This window comes from Trichogramma pretiosum, unplaced genomic scaffold (genome assembly GCF_000599845.2).
Source record: "Trichogramma pretiosum strain Unisexual culture from Peru unplaced genomic scaffold, Tpre_2.0 scaffold39, whole genome shotgun sequence".
Taxonomy (NCBI): Eukaryota; Metazoa; Arthropoda; class Insecta; order Hymenoptera; family Trichogrammatidae; genus Trichogramma; species Trichogramma pretiosum.
The window spans coordinates 1067612-1093326 of record NW_019640828.1 but is presented as its reverse complement, the minus strand read 5'-3'; the positions used below and the strand labels follow the sequence as shown (position 1 = coordinate 1093326).

Here is a 25715-nt window from a genome sequence, read left to right as displayed (position 1 = left end):
TCTTCGACGTGTGGATTCGTGGATGAAGAAAAGAACAAATGCGTTTTTATTTTTCTTTAACATTTGTGAAATTTATTCGTCAAAATGATAACGAGTTTGATTAGCTTTAAATTTTACCAATATACACTTGTAGTTGGTGAGAGAATTGATTTGTTTATGTACATTTTTTTAGCTGCGATTTGTTGTTAGCTGCACAACGACGACTTTGAAGAAATTTTTAAATCTTCGGTATAAAATAGAATATAATAGTTTAAGTTTTGTGGCGATTACCTTGATCAAGGATTTTTTTTTTTCATATAAAAGTAAAAATTACTTATTACATTGACAACTCGAAGAAAAACAAAAGTAGATCATTAAAAAAATATAAAAATGGATCGGTTTTCTGAGGAAGTTACAGTGGAATGTTGGAGTGAAAATCTTTAGCTCACGCACTCTCTTGGCGGCTCCTTAATTCTCTGACAAACTTGTCTCATCAAATTTTTCAATATGAGAATTTGATTGTCGTGATCGTTATCGAGAGTAATTGTAGGTATAAAGTCAACCTTGGGACTCAATTCATTTGTCATCTCTCCGTACTTCATCAGCAATCTTCTACCTTCTATTGAAATCGAGCAGTCCAATATGGCCTTGTATTCTTTCATGTGTTCGGCGCAACTCTTCAGAATGGACATTGGATACATGTTGTTTTTGATCATGCATGATATCAGTTCCAACTGCTTTCTGGGATCGTGGACAAAATGAATTGAGCAGGCATGAATTATATTAGCTTGGCATTCGGGCTCTCCGTGTTGACACTTGAACACATAATCGTCATTGGTAACAATTGTTTCTGCTTTACCGTAGGGAATTAACTGTACATCCATGTAATTTTCAATTGTGTTATAAGTTGGAAGCAATTGCTTAATAATAAAGTTTCTTGAATCTGAGCACAAAGCTTCATAATAAACCTTCACAAGAACTTTCTGCGTCTTGATCCTTTCATATACTCTTTCTGCTTCTACTTTTTCATGGTAAAATGACCATAGTTTGAAAATTTGTAAACAGAATATTATAGCAAACACTAAAGCTAATAATTTGATTTTTAAATTAGTTACTTTGACCATGTTGAAACAATTCTATACAACAAGTAACTATCATGAAAGAGCACTTTGACTAGACACTAAACACTAACAATAAACTAGTTTTAATAGTAATATACTTCTTCAAAACATTCAATTGTTTGATCTTAGAATTAATCAATAATAAATTAACTTATTCTATTTGGTTGATCTTTCAAGATGACATATACTTTTCTGACAAATTAACCTTGTACTTCTCAGTAGCATATTTCATCCAATATCCTTTCTGCTGCCTCAAACACAGTAGGGTAGCGAGATATCGTCGAACACAATTTACTTTGGTGTCATCCAGCCTGTAAGAAATAAAAACACAGAGAAAAAATTTAAAAGTCTCTAACACTCATTGTTGTGTACACACAACGCAATTTTAAGCTAACCAACTGTGTCAATATTTTGACGACTCTTACGGTATGAAACTTCGTCGTGATTATTGTGCCTCGGCGACACTTGAATTTTATCACCGAGAAAAATAGAGTTATTCCGATTGTGCACACGTCCACCGCTCACGGTAACTAATTCAGTGTGCAGCGGTAGAAAAAAAATAGTCGAGCTGTCACGATCGTCGGCACATCATAGTTGACTCCTTTTTCACATATATAGTGTTGCTAACCTATAATAAGTCGTGTAGTAGCAGATGACGTTCGTACTCTTATGATTATAATATTTTCCAGCGTGACAGCCAATAGGCGGTACATACAACGCCCGATGCAAAGTGGATCGATCATGGCTTTATAATGCTATTCAACTTTCGAAATGAGCTTTCACTTGCCTTGAAATTTAATAAAAAAAAAAAACACTGCGGCATTGACTTGACCGAATTAGGAAATGTGAATGAATGACGCTTGATTTAATAAGTTGCGTATTATTATTAATTTTTTTTTTTTCAATTTACAAAATCAATAATCGTATCATTATAATAACATCGTTTTGTAATTTCATCATTTTGATTTTTTCGATTACGTTAAATAACAAAAAATCGTGCGATTATTAGAAAACGCTCAAAAATACACATGGATTTACAAAATATCGTCGATAATTTTCGTATTTACACATGTACCAGTGAACATTTTCTAAAAAGATCATCGTTGTTAATGAAAAATTAAAATTCATTATAAATTCATTACTAACAAAAACAAGTTATACACAAGTCAAAGTATCGTAGATTGCAATAGATACATTATGCATTGTTTAATTAAATATATTTTTTTTTTCAGTTTTTTTTTCAGTCATTCTTACATGGACAAAAATCTTCTAGTCAATATGATACTAGCTAGGTCATTGACGTAGCTCATTTACATTATTTACAATTTTTCTCCAATAGTTGTACACTAAACAATCTTTTTTTTTCATTGCAAAGCTCTTGTTGCTTCAAAAAAAAAATTTTCTTACACATACTAATTCTCTTTTATAAAATTGCATTCGTTATTGCCGATAATATATAAAGCTAGAAAAAAGTGATTGGAATTATCACGTTTTGCAGTGTATATTTTTCTTAACATAAATAATAGATATTTTTAATTTAACAGAATTGCACTTAATAAAATCACACGAAAACGTACAGAACAATTATACAATTAGTATAGAACTATACGATAAATTTTCCAAAAACGTAGATGTGATGCGAAAAAAATTCTTTTGCTCGTAAATGCTACTTACATTAACTGAAACTGAAGTTAGTTATAAATAACAGTCATAAAGAAGCGAGAAATTCTTTTGATACATATAGTTCTGCCACTAATAACTAAAAATTTTTTTTTGTAAATATATTATATATTTTTTGTCGAAGAATTTGTAGTATATCCTAATTATATAAACTAAACCGCACACCATCGTCGGAGCTAATGAGAACGTCAAGTTATCCGAATTCAACCATATACGGAGCATTGCATGCATGAACATGCATAATAAAGTGTAAAAATCATCATATATTTAAGATTTGCTCAAAGGAACATCGTTATGGACGTAATCAGAGTTACTTTGATTAACATTCAACAATTTTGGACATTGACTTAAAAGTAGAACCAATAGAACAATATAACAAAGCCTAAGCTTATACAAGAATGGACGAATATCACTGCTCACACTTATACAAAGTAATTCGTTTTACGAACATTCAACATTCAGATCATCGTCAATAACATTATCAAGAGAAAACGTGAGTTAACAATATATTAGGAAAAAACGAATGACATAGTTGAATTTTAGCTCCAGGCTCATGTACGATGATATACGAAGGAAGGACAAGGGACGGTGCTTATGCAAGAGGCTCGGTTTTTTTTTTCAAAATGGACAAAAAGCATATCTCCGCCTACCGTTTTCATCACCTAAATCGAAGTTATTTCGGGACGTCACTAAATCTATCATGATTTCTATTCTTCGCTACAATCGTTATACATACTATATAAAAAATGTTTCGTTGGCTACAGAGTACCGTAGGAGCGGAGATATCTCGATATTATACATCGTAGAAAAGAGTTATTCCTCGTCAATATATAAACATACTCAACAGTTAAATATTGGCATCGATGAAAAATAATTCTGCGCGATTTCTTTTAACGATCGGCAGTCGATTCGCTTATTCTCTTTTATAATTCTCTTTATGTACTGGTCTCTCACTCGCTATCGATTAGCCCTGACATTTGGCAAATTTCGCGTGCAGAGGGACCATTCGGATGTCTCGTGTATTAACATGTATACAAGTATACTTTTGCACTAATCAAAATCATTATCGTGATCGATTGAAACTTAATGCGTAAAAATTATAACATACTTAAAATTGATTATACAATGTTAGTGTAGCTGCCAGCCTTATGTATAAATAAAATATTTTACAAGGCAGATTTAATGAATTCATTTGATAATTTATAAAAAATATATGTGTGTATATCTGAGTTTTTCATTGGTATAATCGAATCGAATAAGAGCACAAATCGCAACTTGCGAATACTTTGCGGTAAGATTTCATTGCCCAATTTCGCTCGCAGCTAATTCTTTAATTGACAGATTCGTATTATTACGTCACTCGAAACTGAAACAATGAATCTCTAATCGAAAAGTAGACACAAGAAAGTATAAAAATAAAAAAGTTTCATAGAAAAAAAAAAAAAAATACAACTGGAACGGAATACTATCTCTCTTTGATTTCATAACTGTAAATAAATAACATAATAATCGCTGCGTAATCATACATAATAAGAGCATAAGTTTTTAAAAATTTCTCGTTTCAATTCATTTCTACCGCACAGTCATCGTGTTTAAAAAATCTCACATTCGCGCAGAGTGCACTTCAAAACGATCTAAAAAAATGTTTCACATCGCACGTCCGACACCCACGTGGGCGCTCGCGAAACTATTTTTATTATATATAATATGTAATATATAAATAAGTATATAATATTATTTCGAGTAAATGGACTTGGGCATCGGAGAAATTCCCTCCCCGATGCCATCGTATTTAACAAGAGGCAGAGAGAAAGAGAGAGTGAGAGAGAGAAAAAAGTGTGATATTGCACGACGTGGAGCAGAGAGACGATATCGTGTTATTTATATTAATATCTCTCTGGCTGGGGCGCCGCGTCCGGCTTACCGGATCGTTGCTGCTGCTGCTGCTGTCGGTAGTACATCGTCTTGCTCCACATCTTGATTATTTTCTAGAAAAAGTCTCTACCCTGATTGGGACGGTTCTGATAGTGATTGAGGCGGCCGCCTCGGCCACGGCTGCCGTTGCCCACGGCGTTGCCACCGCCGCCTCCGCCTCCGCCTGCTCCTCCGACTCCGACTCCTCCGCCGCCGCCACCACCCGCGCCACCGCCTCCGGTGCCGCTGTTCGGGTGGCGTCTCGTGCTGCGCATCTCCCGGTCGACCTCCAGCTCCTCGACCTTCATCGTCAGGTGGAGCTTCTGCTCGACCGCGAGTCGCAGCAGCTGGTTCAGGGTCTTGCGGTCCTCCTCGGCGACGGCCAGCTGGTGCTGCAGCTCGAGCTCGCGGGTCGCGTTCTCCTCGCAGCGCGCCGCGAACATGGCTCGCAGACCTGTGTAAGACATACATAGGGGGGTTTTCGTTTGGTTTTAATTTGTTAAGACAGAGATAAGAATTAACGAATGATGATAACGATGAATTTTTGATTTTATATTATTTTATTTTATAGTCAGACTAGATGAAGGATTTAGCGATGGCAAGGAGAGATATTATTTTTCTACTTTAGACTAGTGAGACTAGTGATGAGAATACATAAGTTATAGGGCAGTTGGATAATATATCTATGGATAATACTTTGAGCGAGGAAAAATGTAAATAGATCGAGAACAAGCTGATTAGTAGCAAAAAGAAGTGAACAAATGTTAATCGGACGTTTTTAACTACTGATGACAAGGGAACTAATCGTGTGATGGATGGTGTTAGAGTGAAAGAAGGGAGAAAAATAAAAATAATCAATTAGAATGTGCATGAATGAAAAAAACTTTCTGTATGCTTGCTAGCTCCGATTCAAATAAAATGTTTCCAAAAGTTGAACGAAGATTTTATATTCATTCTTAACGATGGTGAAGCAAATAGGGACAAGACTGATTTTCAATTTTAAAATTTTGATATGATTCAAAGAGTTGAAAGAAACATAATACTCACTCGAAAAGGTGGCTGCGTTCTCTTTCAATGTCCTAAGCTCGTTTCTCAACTTGACCATCGTCTCGTTCACAATGGTCTTTTCATTTTCGTATTTGCTCTTGAGATTGCTTAACGCCACTTCGGCGGTATTCTTATTGGATTTCAATACTGTTCTCAGAGTTGCTATTTGTTCTCGTTTCGCAGATAGCAACGATTTCAATCGGATGACTTGCTCTTGAAGATCTGCTATTTCCTTATTGCCATTCTCAGAAGCTGCAACGAAAACATTATACATTAAAAATATGATCTTCAAGCTTAAGAGTAAATTTTCCCGCAGAAATAAAATAAAAAAATTATTCCTATACCTTCACAAGTGCTGCACATTCCAGTTCTAATACCATTAGCTTTAGATAGCTCAATAGTGTGCTCTACAGCTTTTTTCAAGTACTTGATTTGATCTGTAGTTGTTGCGATGCTCTTATTAATTTCATTTGCTTTACTAAGACTCTCGAGATCTTTAATTTTGATATCTGTTTTGAACAAAGTTCTGCACCATTCAATTTGATTGTTTTCTTCTCCAGATCCAGGGATAGTTTTTTCATGATCCAGTATGACCTTTTAAAATGAAAAGAACGTTAAAACAGAGCTCAATATTGAAAACTGATAGTCTCATCACATACCTGTGCTGGTGTTTTTCCATTTACTGTACAAACGTGGTGATAAAGCTGTGATATTTCATCTGAAATGTTTTGAAGATCATTTTGTGCTGATTCAAGAGAACTTCCAGCTTCTGCAGCGAGTTTTGACAATGTATTGACATCTGATTCTAGCAGCATACTTCTTTGTTCTGTGTCCAGAAGCTGGAATAATGCAAGATTGTTAAAAAAGTTGTTTACATTGGTATTACAAAAGTTGAGTAGCCTTTTGGTAATAAATATTTTATATTATTAATTGGCTTGAAAGGCTACAATTTTACACGAAAAATAATTATCGTGAAGTATTCAGATACTTGGTACATATATGATTAAACTTTTGAAGCACTGCACTGGGCACGTATATAATATGTTAATTATAATTGTTGAATATTTAATAAATATATTTATATATTTTACCATGCAAGTTTTATCACAACTCATCATGCTTTTTTGAAAAAAAAGTGAGATCAATGATCGTTTACTGATGAAGAGGAACCCAAATTTTACTGACACAAGTTACATTTATTACAATTAAATTAATTTGATCTCATTTTCTGTATCGTTAATTTGAAATTAAGTCAAGTTAGTCAAAGCATCGTAGGATATTTCAAATGTCATCAGTACATTAATCATTCTGATTATTTTGAAATAACCCATTTGTGGAGGCTTTATTACAATATTATTAAGCTGCAAGAGTTCTTAATAAAGGGATAAAGTCATATTAACAAATCAGTAAATACGTAAACAAGACCATACGCCCCAACCTTTTCCTGAAGACTCTTCTTAGTTACAGGTATCTGAAAATGTCACAATTCTATTCAACTTTTGCGTCAACATATGTATGTTGCTCCAAAAATTGTGACTTTCATTAAATTTAACATAGTATGCTAATGTAAAACATTGCTACTTATTTTGTATATTTCGTTAAATTACTAATGATTCCTCAAAGAATCAACAAAAGTAATTTTAAAACAATTAGATCTTTCACCTTAAAATTCGTGCAAAAAATAAAATTTCATAATTTACCTTGTTACGTAAATTAGTGAGTTCTGTTTTCAAATGTTGAGTAGAATCGGAAATTCTAAGCCCTTTTTCAATATCATTCAAATTGTTCTGAAGTTCTTGGACTTCTTGAGCAGACATCTCACTCCATTGGCGATATTGTACAATAGCCTTTTAAACATAAAAATGGAATTTATTTTTAAGAAGGAAAACATATTAAATATAAAGATAAGTTTTTTACCAAGTCAAGTTTTTCCAAAGTATTACTCTTTTGCTGTTCAGGCAATTTTGAGTAAATATGTTGTAAAGTTTTCACATGAGAATCTAATTGAATAATACGCGCTGTAAAATTTTCTAATTCTGCTTGACTCTTATCAACAGATGACTGTGACTCTTTCAAGTTTTGAGAGAGTATAAGTTTTTCTGCTTCTGCAGCTTCAAGTTGTTTTTCAAGTTTTTTCAATTCATTCAAATGGATCTCAGAGAATAAATCAACCTACATAATTAAAAGTTAATTTCAATAAACATTTTTCAAATAACATTAAAAAAAAGTTTTCTACAAATAATTATTTTACCGGTTTAGAAGGTGCTGACGTTCCAGGTTCATGTGATTTTAAATCTTCTTCTATTCTTCTCAAAACTGAAGAATCATCTTCACAGTCACTGCCCATGGTATTATCATTGGGCATACCATGAATTGAGAGAAGATTGCTTAAGTTGTAGTGCGATTCACTATTCATTTTGTGATCAAGTTCTTTTTTGAGCATATTTTTGGCTTCTCTTTCAGCTTGTAAAGATTCTATTGCTTCTTCCATTTGCCTATCAGCGATTTGCTTCAAGTTTGTCAACTCTTCTACTTGGCTGTTGAGATATTCAACTTCCTCTGTCAATCTTCCAACTTCATGTTTGGCAACCTCAAATTCTGACAAACTCTGTTGCATAGTTGATAATGTCTTGTGAAGAGATGTATAATCCTCATCGAGTTCATGCAATTCTCCTAATAATCGTTGCTCCCTAGCAACAGTTTCTTTCAGCTCACTCGATAAATGAAGGCGGTCAGTTTTTGCTTTTGAGCACTCATCGCTTAATTTGTCCTTCTCTCTGAATGCAAGATCTCGTTCAGAAGTCACCCGTTCCAACTCTTGGTGAAGCTACAGGAAATGAATTAATTTAATTTAGGGGTTGTACATATTTGTAAAACCTGTATAAAATTAAGCAATCGCTTACCTGTTTAACTTCATTCTCCAAGTCAATGATTTGTGTTTGTAAACTTGTTTCTCTCGCTGCACTTTCACTGAGCAAACTTTCCTCCTGTTCAATGCCACTGCGCGTTGTCAATTTTGTAGTTGTTTGAAATTTTGCCAATGCCTGAAACAAATTATTTTCATTTTGATTATCATTGAGCAACGCAACATGTTTTGCAAAGCGAGTGTAATTGTGAAACTTTGTTTGTCTTTGGTAATTAAAGAAAAAAACGAGGAAAAAAACTATGATACTTTTTTATGTCTGAAACACGTAGAACAATTAAACATTTGAACCAAATTGTCAATTACAACTATCTATGCGATGTTTTACTTCTCTTGTCTCTCTCTGTCTTTACTTTTTATTTAATTTTTTTTTCTGTTAAATTGCAGCAGCGACACCAAATGTCATCAGAGCAGAAAAAAAGTACAACAACAACAACAACAACAACAGGTATATGGAAAACTCACCTCCTGCGTGATGTCGAGCTCGTGCTTGGTGCTCTCGTAGAGGTGCTCGAGCTCGTTGCACCTCTCCTGCAGTATGCCCTTCTCGGAGAGCAGGGCCAGGCCGTACTGGGCCGACTGGACCTTCTCCGTGGAGGTGACATCGAGCTCGCGCGTCAACCGCTCGATCTCGGATCTCAGCAGGGCGATCGTCTCTACCTCGCCCATTTCCGCTGCTGCTGTTGCTGTTGCTGCTGTTCCGGGCGACACTCGCGACTATTACAGCACTGATACTCGCGATATTTATATTTTTATTACGTATATATATCTATATACAGCTTGTATATTGCACCCAAAAATTCCTGCCGTGTGATCGTGTGTCTATCCAGGCACGTACACGAATGCCTTATCTGTCGTTTTCTGGCTCACCGGGATAGCATAATTGCCTCTTCGCTGTACAGATATTACAGACACTTATACAGATACGTGCGTATGTATATATGTGGAGTTACACCTGGGGGCAATGCGAGCTGTTGTAATTCACTGTGTATTGTCGCGTCGTTATCGTCGCGGCGGCACTGCTGGAAAATCGTCGCTTAGCGTTGATGACGATGACGACGATGGGTCGGCCGAGCAGACAGCAACAGCAGGAGCAACGACGACGAGGCTGCTCATCTCGCGCAGCTCCGAGAAACTTTTACAAGATATATGTTATTACAGGTGCACAGTACAGCGGCGCAGGTATATCATGGTTGGAGCGGAGCTGCTGCTGCTGCTGCTGCTCTGCTGCGTGTGTGTGACTGTGTATATTACTGTAGAGGTGCTGCAAAAAGTCGCGCGAGGTATGCGTGCGCCGCGGCGTGTGTCGCTGCTGCCGACGCTCGGCTCTACTCCGCGCGACTTTATACGTGTTATTATTATGCTGGACTGTGTATATATAGGTGTGGGTATGTACGGGGGCATATGTATACATGACAGCGCATGCGACAGTCTCGCGCAAAAGACTCGCCGAAGATATACTTGTTAAAAAAAAAAGTCTACTTCCCTCTCCCCGCGCCGCTCATCTTACTTTTTCGATGATTTACTCTCGCGATGTAGTTTGCCCTCGATTCGAGTCTTCTTCCTTTTTTCTTCTTTTTTTTTTTTTTTAATTCCGCGAGTCCCCGAAGAAGAGGAAGGAAAAGGAGAACGGCGCATAACGCGCGAACCAATTCCATTTTTAGCGCGAGTTCGCACGATCTCATCGCTTCGCAAGTGTGTGTGGTCGACGACCTCACGCACACCGCCGCCTTTTACTATTTAAAACTATTTGAAATAATAGTACGGCGAGTATCGCATCGACTTTTGCTTGTTTTTTTTTTTTACATACCTGCTACTCAAGAAAGCGGTGATTAAATTTCACTCGAAGAGTTAGGAATTCGTCGCCGAGTAAAAAGCTTGCGCGCAGAGATTTGTCGCGTTTTTTATAGCGATTCTCGATTGGGCTTGGGCATGACAAACTAAATCTAAGATTTACCATTTGAACTTCTTTTGTGCACACCGATGAGTCGAATAGTGGGGCCAAACAAAAAAACATGGAAAAGTTTTCTAATTTCACATTATATTGAAGGGATCTAAACTAATTTTAATATTTTTTCCCTAAATTTTCTAAACCCTTTTTTCAATCATTTATAGTTATTACTTGTTGGCGATAGACTTTAGTTTTTGAATGATTTTACTTTTATTTAAATTATTATGCCTGATTAAGATTAATTCAATAATTATTGAAATTTTTTGTTATATTTTTGTTGCAGAGTTTTCACTTCCTAGTAGTGACGTTCTATTCCAGTTTATATATTAACTCACAATAGTATGTCCCGAGACACACGTGAAATACTCAATGCTCTCTTTTCGATCAGTAGTATGGAACTTATTCCTAGGTGGCGTAGTAAGAACTCGCAAGTAATAAAACTTAGCCCAATGTAATATAAAAAGAAGACTGAACTTATAAATCTCGAACAAATTTTTTAAACAAGTTACTAAAGAAAGATAAGATTCCAACTAATGAACTTGATGAAGGTTATCTTTCACGTCTTCTAGCCACTTTTTATATTTCTCATCATTTTTCCAAGAAGGCATAAATTTCCCAATCTCTTTTTGCAGATGAAGGTTTCTTCATGATAACATGATTTTCTTGATCTAATTTTTCGATTTTTTCAATTCCAAGTAGAAGTTCATTGATTTTACATATGTTTTCTTTCATAAAAACATCATCTTTTTTAGAATTGGAAATATTTAAATCGCCATAACCATTTGGTGATTTATCTTCCACTTTCATGGTCGTTTCATCACCGATTATTTCATTATTCGTTATTAGCGACCAGTTAGTTATTTTTGTTTTATGGAAGTGTGTCTACAGAGCCTGAAGAATACACTTCTCTCGTTGGCTAAAATTTCCTCCTCTCGAACGTTTTCGCGAATTCTTTGATGCCTGTAAATTGAACCTGTCATATTCGGGGAAATTAGGAGAAACTTTTTATAGCGTAAATAAAGTAATAATCAATTTTTTTTTTAACTTGAAGGGGAGCTTTGCTTTTCAATTCCTTTTGAATCGCAACGGCTTTTTTGTGCCATTCATCCAACTTTGTATACTAAGAAAAAAAAATTCTCGAGTGAAATTACTATATTCAATTTTTGTCAAATTAACCAAGAAACTTAAGTAACCCAAGTAAACTACATTTTTTAATTAATTATACAAATTTATTATTACAATTAATTTACTTAATTTGTCGCTGCTTCTTTTTTGGTGGTTTCGGTGTTCGTGGACGCATTTGGGTGGAGCTTGTTGATCGCTGTTTCTTTCTTTGCGGTGATGGTGTTTGTGGACTCGTTGTGTAAGCCAAAATTGGTGACGGGCATGAAAAATTTAAATCTTCACTCACCGATGCTCTTACTTTTTCGCCTGACTGCAGAATGCTTGATTGTCTAGTTAAAAAAAAGAATTAAAATAATTGAATAAAATTTTGAAAATCTTGGATGAAAGCGTGAAAAAATTTAACCTCGTTTCATTCGTTGGGTTTAGTATTGATGGTATCTCTGTAATCGTTGCACTCTGATCCTGTGTCCGTCGCAAAAACGGATTTATTCGTTTAAGTTGGTTCGATGGTTTAGGATCGATTTGCTGGTACGTGCCATCAATGTTTTGGAACTCCTCGTACGCTCTTCTTACGTCCTCCGGCCAATTATCCAAACCTCGCTCGTGGATCTTCATTTTCATTTCGAGTTCCCTTAATTTTATTTCTTTTTCTCGTAATACCATTTCTTTTTTTCGAAACATAAACTCTTTGTTTCCATTTGAAACGACAATTCGCACCGGTTTGTGAATGTCGACGATGTTTTCGAGCTCCACATCTTCGACAGCGATAGTTGTTGGAAGCTTTTTGTCGGAATATTGATTGAGATTCTGACGACTTTTTACATTCCCAGTCAAGTCTTTATCAGAATCTTTCATCTTTTCTGATAGTAGAATTTCTGTCCACTGCTTCGGATTTGCCTTTTCAGTCAAAAATATAGATGGCCAGTACAACGCGTGAGCCTTCACAAAGTTTCTTAACTCGCCTATATGATTGACTCGTTCGGTTTCGGTGCCAAACGCATGGTCCCTTGCAAGCCTGATACTAATCTGAAACGGAGAAATAATAATAAAAATGAATCAATGATCGATCGAAGATTGCAAAAATGCAGAGTACTCACTTTTTGAGAAGCTGGCTTCTGTGCACAGAGAGAAATGTTCTCTATCTTCAGGTTTTTACATGTATCTCTTAAAAAAGGAGTTTGTAATTGAAAGGCCAATAAATATTATTATTATTATTACGATGTAAGAAATTTTGATCTCTAGGTTTATTTGGAGTTTCGTATACGAACATAAAAAGGTCGTATATTTTCCCAAACTATTTTTCCTAAAATATTTTTAGCCAAACCCTTTCAATAATAGAATTGTTCATATGGAAGCTCTTTGCCAATGAATTGGCAGCGGTTTCATATTTTAACAATGACATTGTTACTTACATGAATTTTTTATAAAAAAAAGAAAAAAAATGTATAAAGTATTTATTATTTGTAAACAGTTTTTTTTTCAAATAATTTTATTTTGACCAAAATTTTTTCTTTAAATAATTTTTTTATAATTTATTTTTATACTTAGCCAGATTTTTTTCAACGAAGGCTCTCAACAAACCATGTACTGCAGTGGTAAAAACACGTTTTTGTAAATCTGCCTCGCCGAATAAATGAACGGGAACGTTGATGTCATAAAAGAAAATCGATTAGGTATACCCGAAAACATTTCTTTTCAAATCAAAGGTAACTCTTACATTTATAAATAAAGTAAACTTTCGTTTGAATCAGAATAAACCTATCGCGATTATTTTATTTTTGGTACAACTAAAATTAACATATCAAATGAATACATCGTACAATTTTTAGTGAAAACATTTTCACGAGAGTATAACGTTTATTACATGTTCAAAACTTTCATTATATTTATCGTAATAGTACTTTATGCAAAAGGTGGGGATATAATTTTTCTGCAAAACGAGGGGGTTGCAGCACTAACCGAAGGCAAGTAGATTTGGAACATAATATTCTGTAAAATTTCATTTGAGTTTTAGGTACATGGTCTCAATTTGTTCAGAAGACCAAGGTCGAAAAAGACTGTTGCCTGTTTACTAAAAAAATTTTTTTCATTTTTTTAGCCTAGTAGTATGAATAGAAATATAGAAACATTTAAGCTCTCTACTGGCCATTAACCTTTATCATTTTATACTCGTTGACAATAATGTATAGCATTATTTTAAATTATAAATATAAATATAAATATAAATATAAATATAAATATTCTTCTATCCGAATAATCGTAGTTCTTACAATTTCTTCAGTCGTAAAACTTTAGTAGAATTCAAAAGACATTGTTTGTATAATTGATGAAAACTAGAGGACGGTCATTCAATGCCCTGGAAAGTTCAACAATACCTATAATACTATTCATTTATTATTTGCGATGGTTTAATATTTAATACATTTCGTAAGTTCCCATTATTATTGATTTTTTTCATGAATGTAGAGCGAAATTCAAGAACGAAAATCATCGAATTTTACGAAAAAAATTGTTATTTTCTTGCAAACTTAATAAGGCCTAGTGAAAATAAAATTCAAGTCTATAGGTAGAATGGGGTTTTTAGCTACCATATTTTATAGAATATAAGCTACTGTTATTATTATAATTCTTAAATAAAATTATTGTACTTGAAAAAAAGTATATTCAATAATATTCATTATTATAAGTAGTCAATATTTTTGAATAATTTTCGCACAAATGGAAGGCATGGAAACTGCTTCTCAATTGGAGGATTTTATTTCTAAAAATGTGTACTGGATTGGAGTCATTTTTAAAACACTTTTTTTCTGGCCCTACAGTAGTTATAAATTTTATTTGGTGGCTTTAATTTCAATCTATGTTAATTTGATTGCAATTTTAGTCTTAACGGTGAAGATTTATTACTGTTCAATATAAAATAATTCATATTACTAAACCTCTGTATTATCTCACAATCGCTTTAAAGATTTACTGCTGTTATCAAGAAATTAATAATTCAGTAAAAACAGACTTACTTATTTTAGCCGAGATGCTGCTTCAAATAGCTACAGGAGCAGCAACGTTGTTGCATCATATATCTTCCACATATATCTGCCACTTATTACAAACAAAGGGTAAAAGTATCAACAATTCGCATTAATTAAATGATTTTATGCATCATATAATCCAAAAACCGATATAAGTTAAGTAACATTTTTATTTATTCTCATCAAGCTTAAAGTCTGCTTGGAAACTGTTTCCCATCTATATAAAACAGAAAAAAATGAAGTAGAAAAGAATATGTGGTTGAAATTCATGAAAACTAGTTACAGACTTGGACTAATGGGATTCTGTACATAACAATATTCAGTAATTTGTTCGATTTCATCAAAAATTTTATACTACATTTGAATTTTTTTCAGGTTTTATTTTCGCTCTTTTTATTAGTATTCTTTATGCTCCAGTTATTTGGAATTTTGCTGTTTATAATACGAAAACTCCGATTTTGTATGCGAAATTTTCCAACGATGACGGTGTGTATTACGGCTATATATTCATGTACGAGACCATAGTCATAATTTTTGTAACAAATCTTGTTGGAGGCATTTTGTGTGGATACGTATTTTATAGTTGCTTAATATTTTTAAAAGTTCAACGTACAAGGTAATCATAAGAAAACAAATTAGCTGCATAATAGCTTTGATTTTATGCATTTCAAGAAATATTTTATCCATTCGATTTCAGAAAAACTATCAAAAATTTGAAACTTTACCGTCATTACAGTTTTAATAGTGATTTGGACTGTAGTATTGAAAATAAGTTAGTTGAAAGTATTAAAATTCATAAAAAAGTTAAGTGTTTGATTGATGGACAACAGAAATTTGATAAAAACAATACATCTTCATCGTTTAAAATTTTAAATTATTTAACGCTGCAGACAGTTTTTGCCGACCAATGTTGTTCATCTTTTTGATTCACATCCTGATCTGTTTTACTATGCTGGGATTTCTTGTATTGAATCATAAGCATTTTTCATACTGACTTGAAAATTTCCATGAAGTTGAAATTTTCATATGAATTTTTTAGATGGTGGCTCAATTAAAAAAAGGATCAGTGATGGATGCTTCAAAGATGGCTGTTGGTTTTATGGGGTGTATCGCAATTTTATCATTTGTGTCTTATCCGAGTCAATTATTAATTAACCTTGGAGATGAAGTTCGATTTACATGGTATGAATTAATTTAACGTTACAGAGACCCTCGAATTTTATATTTTATTTTTACGCAGCTACTCTTGTAGTTGGTATAGATGGAATTCTACAAGTAGATTAACTTTACTTATGATCATGATTAGAACATCGAAGCCTTTCAGTTGGATTGCTGGTCCTGGTATTATCTTAAATTTTCGAACCGTAGCTTTTGTAAGTTTTAACATGTTAATTCGTTTCAACTAAAAACTAATAATACGTTTTTCATTGAAGGTCGTGAAAACAGGACTATCATACATAATGACAATGATATCTCTTTATTCATAAAAAATTAGTTATAATAATAAAATCAACATACACATAGATAATTTTCATAAAACTTTTATAGTCCTTTAATCTAAAAATCGCAATTTCGGCGCTACCTTTAGGTTATTGTAATATATAATATGGTATGCAACTTGCTGCTGCAACCCTACCATAACGTCGCTTAATTAGACAGCTGTAGCAGCCGAAATAAACGTCAGATTGAATGATTACAGGCGAAGGTAAAGAAGTTTTTTAACAAAAATTTTTGTACACGAACATATTTAAATGAAGATGATTTTGACCGGATCGGATACTCGTGAAAATATTTCATTCGTTTACAAAAATTATTAATTCGCGGCTCCCATACATGTCCGTGTTAACGACTGGTATAAATCGGCCATCTTTGCATTTCACGGTAGCTATATATGTATCGCTTACGATTCCCCACTAACTTCATTGACGCGTTTTCTTACTCATAAAGTCAGTAGACGTTAAAATGCGGCAGCGTACACATCTACGAATATCGGATAATTCTCATCGAGTCATTGGATTGAAAAAAATGAAAGCGTGTAGCTTCTATCGCGTGTTCTATATATAGCCTCTATATAGATCTACTTTGTGTATGTGCAATCAGTAGACGTCACGACGCTACAGCTGAAACAGCTATAGAAAGGTCTCATCGGCCACGTGTTTTTGTAAAAAAAAAAGAACAAATTTCTAAAATTATAAACGATTGTGTTTTGTGATTGTGTAGAACAATGGCTCGAGACCACCAAACCTGTTTGAACGAATTGAAGAGAATTCATGAAAAAGTCGATTGGACGATTGAAAAAGAACGACGTGAATTTCTCTGTCAAGTCAAGCCTTTGATAATCAATTGGGAGGGCCAACTTCCCAATCTTCTGGACGTTTTTCAAACGGAGGAAATCGAGCGTCTTCTCTTTGATTCCGCAAACCAGAGTCACGATGCAGGAGACCAATTCGTCGACTTTGCTGTTAGAACAGGCTACAGAGACGAGCCTAGAATCGACGAGAACGGCAAACTCTCGTTGCGTCGTACAACACCACTGCATCTCGCGAGTAGGCATTCGAGTCGCGGCCTCGTCCGTGATCTCTTTCAATTGTACAACAGATTTGACGCGAATTACATCGACCTGCTCGGATCGACCCATTTTCACGTGGCCTGCCGGTTTGGCTGCGAATACGCGGTCGAGCAATTCTTAGAGGCCGGCGTGGACCCCGATCTCCGGGTGGAAAAAACGGGTAATTCGCCGCTACATTTGGCCGTCAGCAACGAAAACAGGGAGGTGATGAAATTGCTGCTGATGAAAGGCGCCAGTCCGAATTTGACCGATGCCAACGGGTGGACGCCGCTACTCATGATTTGCCTCTTGCGACGCGACGCTGGCTTGGCGCAGATGTTCTTGGAGATCAACGAAGAAGGCGATCGCAAAGTCGAAATCGATGCCCGAGACAACGAGGGTCAGACGGCGCTGCAATTGGCCGTGGCAAATTTTTTGCCTGACATGATCGATGTACTCTTGGATTATGGTGCCGATCTATCCAACTTCGTTTTTCCCGCTGCGGAACAGTTCGACAATGACTTCGATGTGGATAGCCTGTTGGATCTTCCGTCCGGGGCTATAGCAGTCGTCGAGAAACTCGAGAAAAGAGGATACGAAATGGCCCGAAGCGATGTCCTGAAGATCATGTCGTTATTCTTGGAGCACGGATTGTTTAGGAAGTTGGCGGATCTCGACGAGAGTTGGCTGAACGACGAGGAGTTCGGCAGACAGGCCCGAGAGATCGCGATAAAACCAACCCTGACGCTGTACGATTTCGTTCGCTTACGTCCCGAGGAGGCTGAAAAAGTAGTCACGTACACGGACTACTACGAATTCGCTCGCTCGGGAAAGTTGGCCGTCCTAGGCGAAGAATCCAGAGAGGCTTGCGCTTTGCGCCTGTGCGAGTTGATGTGCAGAGGATTTTTCTTGCGTTGGGCGCGATATTTCCTGCGAGATTACGATTGCATACGGACTAGCGACTCTTTGCTGAATTTGTATAATATTTGTCTGGCTTCGGGCACATACTACAGCGATTACAGCGATGACGACTCGAGTGACGACGAATCTAGTTCAAGTGATTCTAGTGTTTCTAGTGACACCTCTAGTGATGATGACTCTAGTGATTCTAGTCTCTTTAGTTCTGGCTCTAGCTCTAGCTCTAGCTCTAGCTCTAGCGACGACGAAGCATATTAGCGATTTTCTTAAATATTCAATGTTATTTAATTTATGTATACTTTTGATACCGAACAAATAAATAAATAAATTTAAAAAAATGAGTTTCCATTTTTCTATCGATTAGATCAAAGATATCTAACCACATGTCAAAAATATAAATCTAAAGAAAATTGTACTACAGTAAAAACTACATAGATCACGAGAGTAATAATCCGAATTTTTTGGTAATCTTCATGGCTATCTGCATTAATTACAGGTACTCAGAAAAAAGGCGATTCCGACAAAAGTTGACAGCTGGATCAAAAAAAGATATTTTGCTGCATTTTTAGCTGTGATAGCAGCTAATTTTTTTCTGATCCAGCTATCCACTTTTGTTGGAATTGCCTCTAAAATGTTTTCAGTGTATTTCTTCAAATTTAACATTTCTGTTAATGCTTCAGCTGGTTTAATAATTTTGATAAACATCGAGGAAGCGATAAATAATATATTATATCAAAGAGTACGCGTACTATTTGTACATTCACAAAAATGGCGTTGATTAGCATTATAGACCATTCCATTTGGAAAATATTCAATAAAACAATTGTATGTTCTTGATTTGATGTTTCTTGACCGAATTCGAATTTTTAATACCGAGGAAGGAGGTGGAATTTGAGTTGATGAAGGACCAGCAATTTTATTGAAAATTTCGGTTCTCTCTGCTATAGAAAATGCTAAATAGCCTTGTGCAACAGTATCAGAACTTCATCCACCCTGTTTTTTAACCATGTTCAAGTTGGCGCCTGTATTTGAAAGTATCGTAGCTGAGCTGCGTCTGAAACAATGCCCCGTGTACGAATCTGGATCTGGTAAATTTAATTGTTGAGCAATTATTTTTGGGATGCCGCTTAAGGTATTTTTTCCTTTGAATGGTCAAGTGCATTTTCCCTTGTTATAGCCGATTGCTTGGCATATCTGAAGGTCTCAGATCTAAGTATGCTTTGATGATACCATAATACTGTTGCCCAATGACGAAATTTCGATCAATTCCAGTTTTTGTATCTCTGATTAAAAAAAGATTCTTCATCGCTTAATTAATCGATTATTATAGCCATTTTTTATTGCAAAAATGATAATCTGTATAGTTAGGTGCGTTTATGTAACTACACGTGAAAAGCAAGCTGGGAGAAAAAACAATGCAATAGTATTCATGTAAAGCAAGCCGGGAGCAAAATGCTACGTGAAGTTGGCGCGATGCAAAAGTCGCTTTTGCTCCCGGAAAGGGAGGAGCAAAGTCCAGTTTTGCACTAGGGTACGTGAAAAAATAATAAAAATAGTACAAGTTAGAGAGGAAAGAAGTTAAGATGAACTGTAAAAAGATTTGCAGGCTGCTGTATATGACAAAGAAGATTTGATTACCTAGAAACAATTATTGGAATTAAAATCGTCACAAGAAAATGGAACAAAGAAAAAAAGTCTCACGGTGTTGCAAGTTTCTAAATTTAATTCAATGGTTGGCCCAGCAGTGAAAACGAAAGGTTTCATTGTCCTTACCATTATGAATAGTAGCATTTTCCGAACTTGAACAGGATAACTTTGAAGATTCATTTCATAGCTTAAAATTGAAAATTATTTGCTGAATTTAAATTTCATGACCGTTAGTTATGTGTAAAAGTTACCAAGTATAAGACAGAACTTCACTTGCATTCTTCAACATTTGACTTGGAAAACAGGCAAAAATTATAATACACATAACAACACAGAACGCAAATAACATTTTGGCTGCCCCTGCTAAATCTGTTTCCATTAAAATTACCATCTAAAAACAATATGTACTTTCTCTATTTTAGATTCTATTCTTATAGTACAATTACTCAAATCTAAAAAATGACTCAAAACATACCGAGGTAGATGTCAAGATAAGAATACAACTTGCTCCAAATAATATAATAAATATTGAAATATCGCTTATATCATGACCGATATTGAAAAACCTAAAATATAACTTATTAATTTATTAGAGTCGTTTCATATAACTGTACTTACTCAATACACATTTGATGCGAATTAACCAAATATTGGAGCTGTTCATAAATCCATGTGTTATCTTTGTTATCATCAATCAAAATTTTAGTTTTTTGCTTCGATTCCATTTTATGTAAAATATATCTGTAAAAAATGCATCATGAAAACCTTATTCAACCGAAATCAATTTTTCAAGCTTTTGCGTACTCCAATAGACGAATTTCGCCAATTATGAACGCTACACTAATACATAGAAAAGAATTCATTGAGCATATCAATAAACCAAAAATAAATAATGAGATGAGCTGGACTGTGAAAATTTGATAACAAAATTTATCTTCGCTGATAAATAATTCTGTGTGAAGCGGTAGAGTTTTTTGATAAATCTGATTGCCAGGAAGTAACCAGTTTAAAATGGATGGAAGAATAATCGGTGACACTCCAAAGCTAATGCATAAAACAACTATGGACACAAAAAATTTTCCAAATTGATAAATCAATTCTAAACACAAAGTTAAAAATCTTGATGTTTACCTGCTAGAAAATTGGAAATATTATTAAAAATTAGATTGCGTTATTTTTACTGAAGCTCAATCTATTTGCTTTAGAAATAAACATGTTACTTACTTTTTTTTTGCATACTATCATGCGCAAGTAACTAAGAATCATAATAAAGTAACATGTTAGTTGAAATATACATTCAACCATGTTTGAGCTAAACATTTGATTTTTTCGTGAGATTCCGTCGATTTTCAACATCTTAAATAATGATAATTATTTCAACTTATCATAAATCAACGAAATCCTTCAATCACTTACTGTGACAGTAAATAAGGTCAATAAATATAAAGTAAGAAAAATATTTCCAATTATTTGTATGCTGTTTTTTTGAAAAGGGTATAAAAAAGTAATCTTCATAATTCTGGTTGTCCAGGTAAAATTTGTTTCCCATACAGCCATTCCTGACGTAGGAACGAGGTCGATTCAAACTTGTCGCAAGTCACAACTGTCACACTAAACAACACCCACAGGTGCGCGCGCGCTGCAAGCTCGCCGCTGCGACTTACATACGCAAAACTTATAGAACTTAAATTGGGAATTAAATCTAATTTATAAATGTATCAACGAAATTTTTGTTCTGCGACGCCTGATATTCTTGTATCATTCACAAAGCATGGAAACTGGATCATTCAACGTTGCTTCAACCTTTATTCAACCCTTCTCTTAAACGTTTAAAGGTTGCAAATTAAACATTTAAAAAACGTTTAGACAACGTTGAATGTTAATAGGGTTATTAATTATTTTCCATCTCATAAGCAAAACACCAATTCATTTTTATTTTAAGTTAATTCTGCTTGTTTTGTTTTCTGTTGGACCTTGGATTAGTTTGCGAGATGAACTCCAGCTTGTCCCAGCTAGGTTTTATACAAATTGAACATTTACAATTTTACATCGACTTATATTTGCGTAAATTTTCTATGCCAGTCTCTACTTTCACGTTCAGGCACCACCACCAACACACCACGAGGCAACGGCAGTCAGTCGAAATTATCTTTAGTGTAAAGTAGCTTTGCTAAGTTTTTTACAAACTGTTCAAGTGTCTGCTTTTGACAGTCGTTTTTTTTTTTAAGTGTTAAGTACATAATTTTTGCTGAGCGCAGCGAAGTCGTACACGTTCGATATTGCTAATTTTCGATGTTTTACTCTAACTGCGATAACTCATGAAGGGATAAACCAATCGATCTAAAAATTTTACGTAGCATTGTTTAGGTGCTGATGGAGTGCTGTATACTTTTTTAGCAACATCCGTGAATCCTAATAATATATAATAAAGGCACGCGAATTACGAAAACCTGTGTTCATATATACCTATACTAATGTACGTGTAGGTAACATCAAACGCTAAACATACTCCCTATTTTTGTACGCTACTGCCGATTATCCTAATAATAATTTGGACGACTCCACAAAAAACTCATAGGTTTTTTCACTAGCACTGCTTTAAAGTCAATAATGCTTGAAACTCGCAATAAAAAAAGGAATAGTATGAATACTTAAACAATGATATCATTTGTATACACCATGCATGTACACATATAATAGTATATTTTGTAACAAGTGCGCGAAGCAGTTGACTCATCCAGGAGTTGTTTTCACCCGAGCGTAGCGAGGGTGCAAAGACTCCTGGGTGAGTCAACTTCCTCGCGGACTAGTTGCAAACGATATTTTTTAACTCTGCTTGCGAGAAACTAAGGTTTTCTGATGCTTTAAGGTTAGAAAACCCGTGTTTCGCAGACGCAGTGTTAAAAAATATATTAGATGCAAAAAACTTGCGACTTAGAAATTGTGAAGTTGTTTTTTAAATAAGTACTGCACGAAAAAAAAGATGAATGTTTTTTACAGTTATTAAATATTTACTTTCACACATTTTTTAGAAAATAAATTTTGCTTACAAAACGTCTTACTCGCGCTCCTTTTCTTGGAATAGCGCATATAATGATCGAAAAGCTGCTACGAATGACATTGATCGTTTCATGACATATAAAAAAAATATCTTAAAAAGTAGTTCTTAGATTTTTTTACAATGCAAATAATCTACTTACTTCGCTGAACGATTCAAAATTCAAATCTACTATCGGTCCAGCTCGGATTATCAGAGTTTTCATTGCTTTCGTAATCATCAACATCAACATGAGCCTGGATTTTGGGGGATAATTGTTCCAATTGATACAATAACTAAGTTATATATTGAAAAATAATTAGCATTTTTTTCTGATCATTTGTCCATTGATTTTGTAACGGCTCTTTTACCTCTTAATGAACAAATCATAACTAGCATTACTAATTAATTGACTTGGAATACAAATACAAAGGAGTATGATCATCGTGAATGAATAAGCACAAAACATTCTCGCAGCTCCATATTTATCCAAATCAAATAAAATGACCATCTTCATTTACATATTGGAAATTAATCAAATGAAAATTTTTCTTTTTTCGAGATATATTTGTATGTGATCCAAATATAAATAATAAAAGATGTATTTCTAGATTTAAGGGGGTTACATACACCTTTAAATCAAAATTTTTTTATTTTATTTTTAAATGAGGTTTTTCTTTTTCTTCCCATTGTTTTTTAAATACAAAATTTTTGATAATTTACTGAAATACAGCTGGGGCAAAATTCCTGAACTGTCCTAGCGACCCGGCCGAGCGGCCTTTTTAAGCAAAATCACTCAATTTCTAACTCGCCAGAAAAGCCACTAAACATCCTTAGAAAAAATATGTGACGTAGGTTTTCGATGGGAAATTACCTCAGCTTTCCGATGGTGGGGTCCAATTTTACGAAATTTTCCCGGAAAAAAACTGAAAAATATATTTCAAAGTTGATTATCTCAAAAAACAACGTTTTTTTCCCCTTTTTTATGTTTCCAATCGAAAGAACATGTCTTTTTACGTCGAAAACACTATTTTTCAGCGTGTGCAACAACTGAAAATTTCGAGCTACAAGAGAGGTTTTAGTCGGCGCTCGACCGCCCGGCCGCGGGCAGCGCGCGCCGTAGCCGCTACGTTCGCGTTTTGTGCCAATAACAGTAACCAATTTATCTCAAAAAATTTAACAAAAATATGTTTTCGATGTAGTTTTTTCTCACCTTTCCAATGGTGCTATCCAATTTTCCGAAATTTTCCATTTTCATCGGAAAAATGCTCACTTTATTCGAATTTCTAGATTTTTCCGATGAAAATGGAAAATTTCGGAAAATTGGATAGCACCATTGGAAAGGTGAGAAAAAACTACATCGAAAACATATTTTTGTTAAATTTTTTGAGATAAATTGGTTACTGTTATTGGCACAAAACGCGAACGTAGCGGCTACGGCGCGCGCTGCCCGCGGCCGGGCGGTCGAGCGCCGACTAAAACCTCTCTTGTAGCTCGAAATTTTCAGTTGTTGCACACGCTGAAAAATAGTGTTTTCGACGTAAAAAGACATGTTCTTTCGATTGGAAACATAAAAAAGGGGAAAAAAACGTTGTTTTTTGAGATAATCAACTTTGAAATATATTTTTCAGTTTTTTTCCGGGAAAATTTCGTAAAATTGGACCCCACCATCGGAAAGCTGAGGTAATTTCCCATCGAAAACCTACGTCACATATTTTTTCTAAGGATGTTTAGTGGCTTTTCTGGCGAGTTAGAAATTGAGTGATTTTGCTTAAAAAGGCCGCTCGGCCGGGTCGCTAGGACAGTTCAGGAATTTTGCCCCATATACTTTTATTACAGTTGATTTTCAGCAGTAACACGTGCAGATTATTGTCTTGAAATTTCGATATTGTATATAGCACAACGACTTCCGGTAGCGAAAGTTTCATCAAAACACGTTGTTCTATTCTATCAAAAAAGTAACTGTTTAGAAGAATCATCTTTTTTCAAATTTAATGCATGATGAATCGACGATGATAAACGTGCCTGAGTGTAAAGAAAAAAAGTCGAAAAATGGGTTTCTTTCATCGATATGTAAATGATGAGCTTACAATATGCTTTATATCCGAATCAAATGTGATGATTGATGGGATTTACTTGAATAGAGTGGTGATATGTAAATGATTCTCGGAAAATAAAGTAGGCGCCCCCCACGTGGGGCTTTATTTATGAAAATGAAAAAATAGGCGCGGAAAAATAATAATCATTATTTCATTTGATTTGATTTTCATTTTTCAATATAAGTACTTCTTATGTTTTAATCTTTTTGGCTATCACAGGTGACGTGATAGAATAACCCATATATTATACATTTAATTTAATCGGTAACTGCAATTTTCAATTACTCTTGTGATATGTATGCTGTTTTTACTATAGTACATTTTTTTTTATTTATATTTTCGACGTGTGTTTAGATATTTATGATCTAATGGTTAGGAAAATAGAAACTTATTTTTTAAAATTTATTTATTTATCTATTCAGTGTGAAACATATACATAAATTGAATAATAACATTGTATATTGAAGAAAATCGCTAATATACGCTTAGTCGTCGCTACATCCTGCAGGCATTAGTACACTTACAATCACTTAAATGTCATCCACGTCTCTCGGAGTCTCTATTACAATACTTCGGTGTTCAATATTTCGATCGGTCGTGCACAGAGCTTCGCCGTTCTCGACTGTAAAGAATGATCTGCCCAGAGGCCTAATTTTTATGCTCGTTGTATACTAATTTAATCATGCATCTTTTCGGCGGG

At 34.6% G+C, this 25715-nt stretch overlaps 2 protein-coding genes across 3 annotated transcripts; both read right to left on the bottom strand.

Moving 5' to 3' along the window:
• Nucleotides 1-55: 55 nt before the first annotated feature.
• On the bottom strand, nt 56-1747 carry LOC106659645 (GILT-like protein 1). Of its 2 annotated transcripts, none has more exons than XM_023463349.1 (2): nt 1496-1747; nt 56-1411 (listed from the first exon to the last, which is right to left on the bottom strand). In XM_023463349.1, exon 2 carries the CDS (start codon nt 1101-1103, stop codon nt 420-422), a length of 684 nt encoding a protein of 227 aa, XP_023319117.1. In that variant the 5' UTR covers nt 1104-1411; nt 1496-1747; the 3' UTR covers nt 56-419. The 2 variants fall into 2 exon arrangements, with proteins under 2 accessions (XP_023319117.1, XP_014237794.1); XM_014382308.2 differs by having other exon boundaries at nt 1526-1747.
• A 1979-nt stretch (nt 1748-3726) lies between these two features.
• LOC106659500 (protein bicaudal D) lies at nt 3727-10005 on the bottom strand. The gene is made up of 9 exons (XM_014382076.2): nt 9130-10005; nt 8645-8785; nt 7993-8568; nt 7659-7913; nt 7442-7588; nt 6401-6580; nt 6086-6335; nt 5742-5993; nt 3727-5148 (listed from the first exon to the last, which is right to left on the bottom strand). Exons 1-9 carry the CDS (start codon nt 9331-9333, stop codon nt 4769-4771), a joined length of 2385 nt encoding a protein of 794 aa, XP_014237562.1. The 5' UTR covers nt 9334-10005; the 3' UTR covers nt 3727-4768.
• Nucleotides 10006-25715: the final 15710 nt, after the last annotated feature.

Coding starts and splice junctions, on each gene's coding strand:
- LOC106659645 (XM_023463349.1), bottom strand. CDS start 1,103: ATGGTCAAAGTAACTAATTTAAAAATCAAATTATTAGCTTTAGTGTTT.
- LOC106659500 (XM_014382076.2), bottom strand. CDS start 9,333: ATGGGCGAGGTAGAGACGATCGCCCTGCTGAGATCCGAGATCGAGCGG. Junction 7,589..7,658: donor CTTTGGAAAAACTTGACTTG/GTAAAAAACTTA, acceptor TATGTTTAAAAG/GCTATTGTACAATATCGCCA. Junction 6,581..7,441: donor TCACTAATTTACGTAACAAG/GTAAATTATGAA, acceptor GCATTATTCCAG/CTTCTGGACACAGAACAAAG.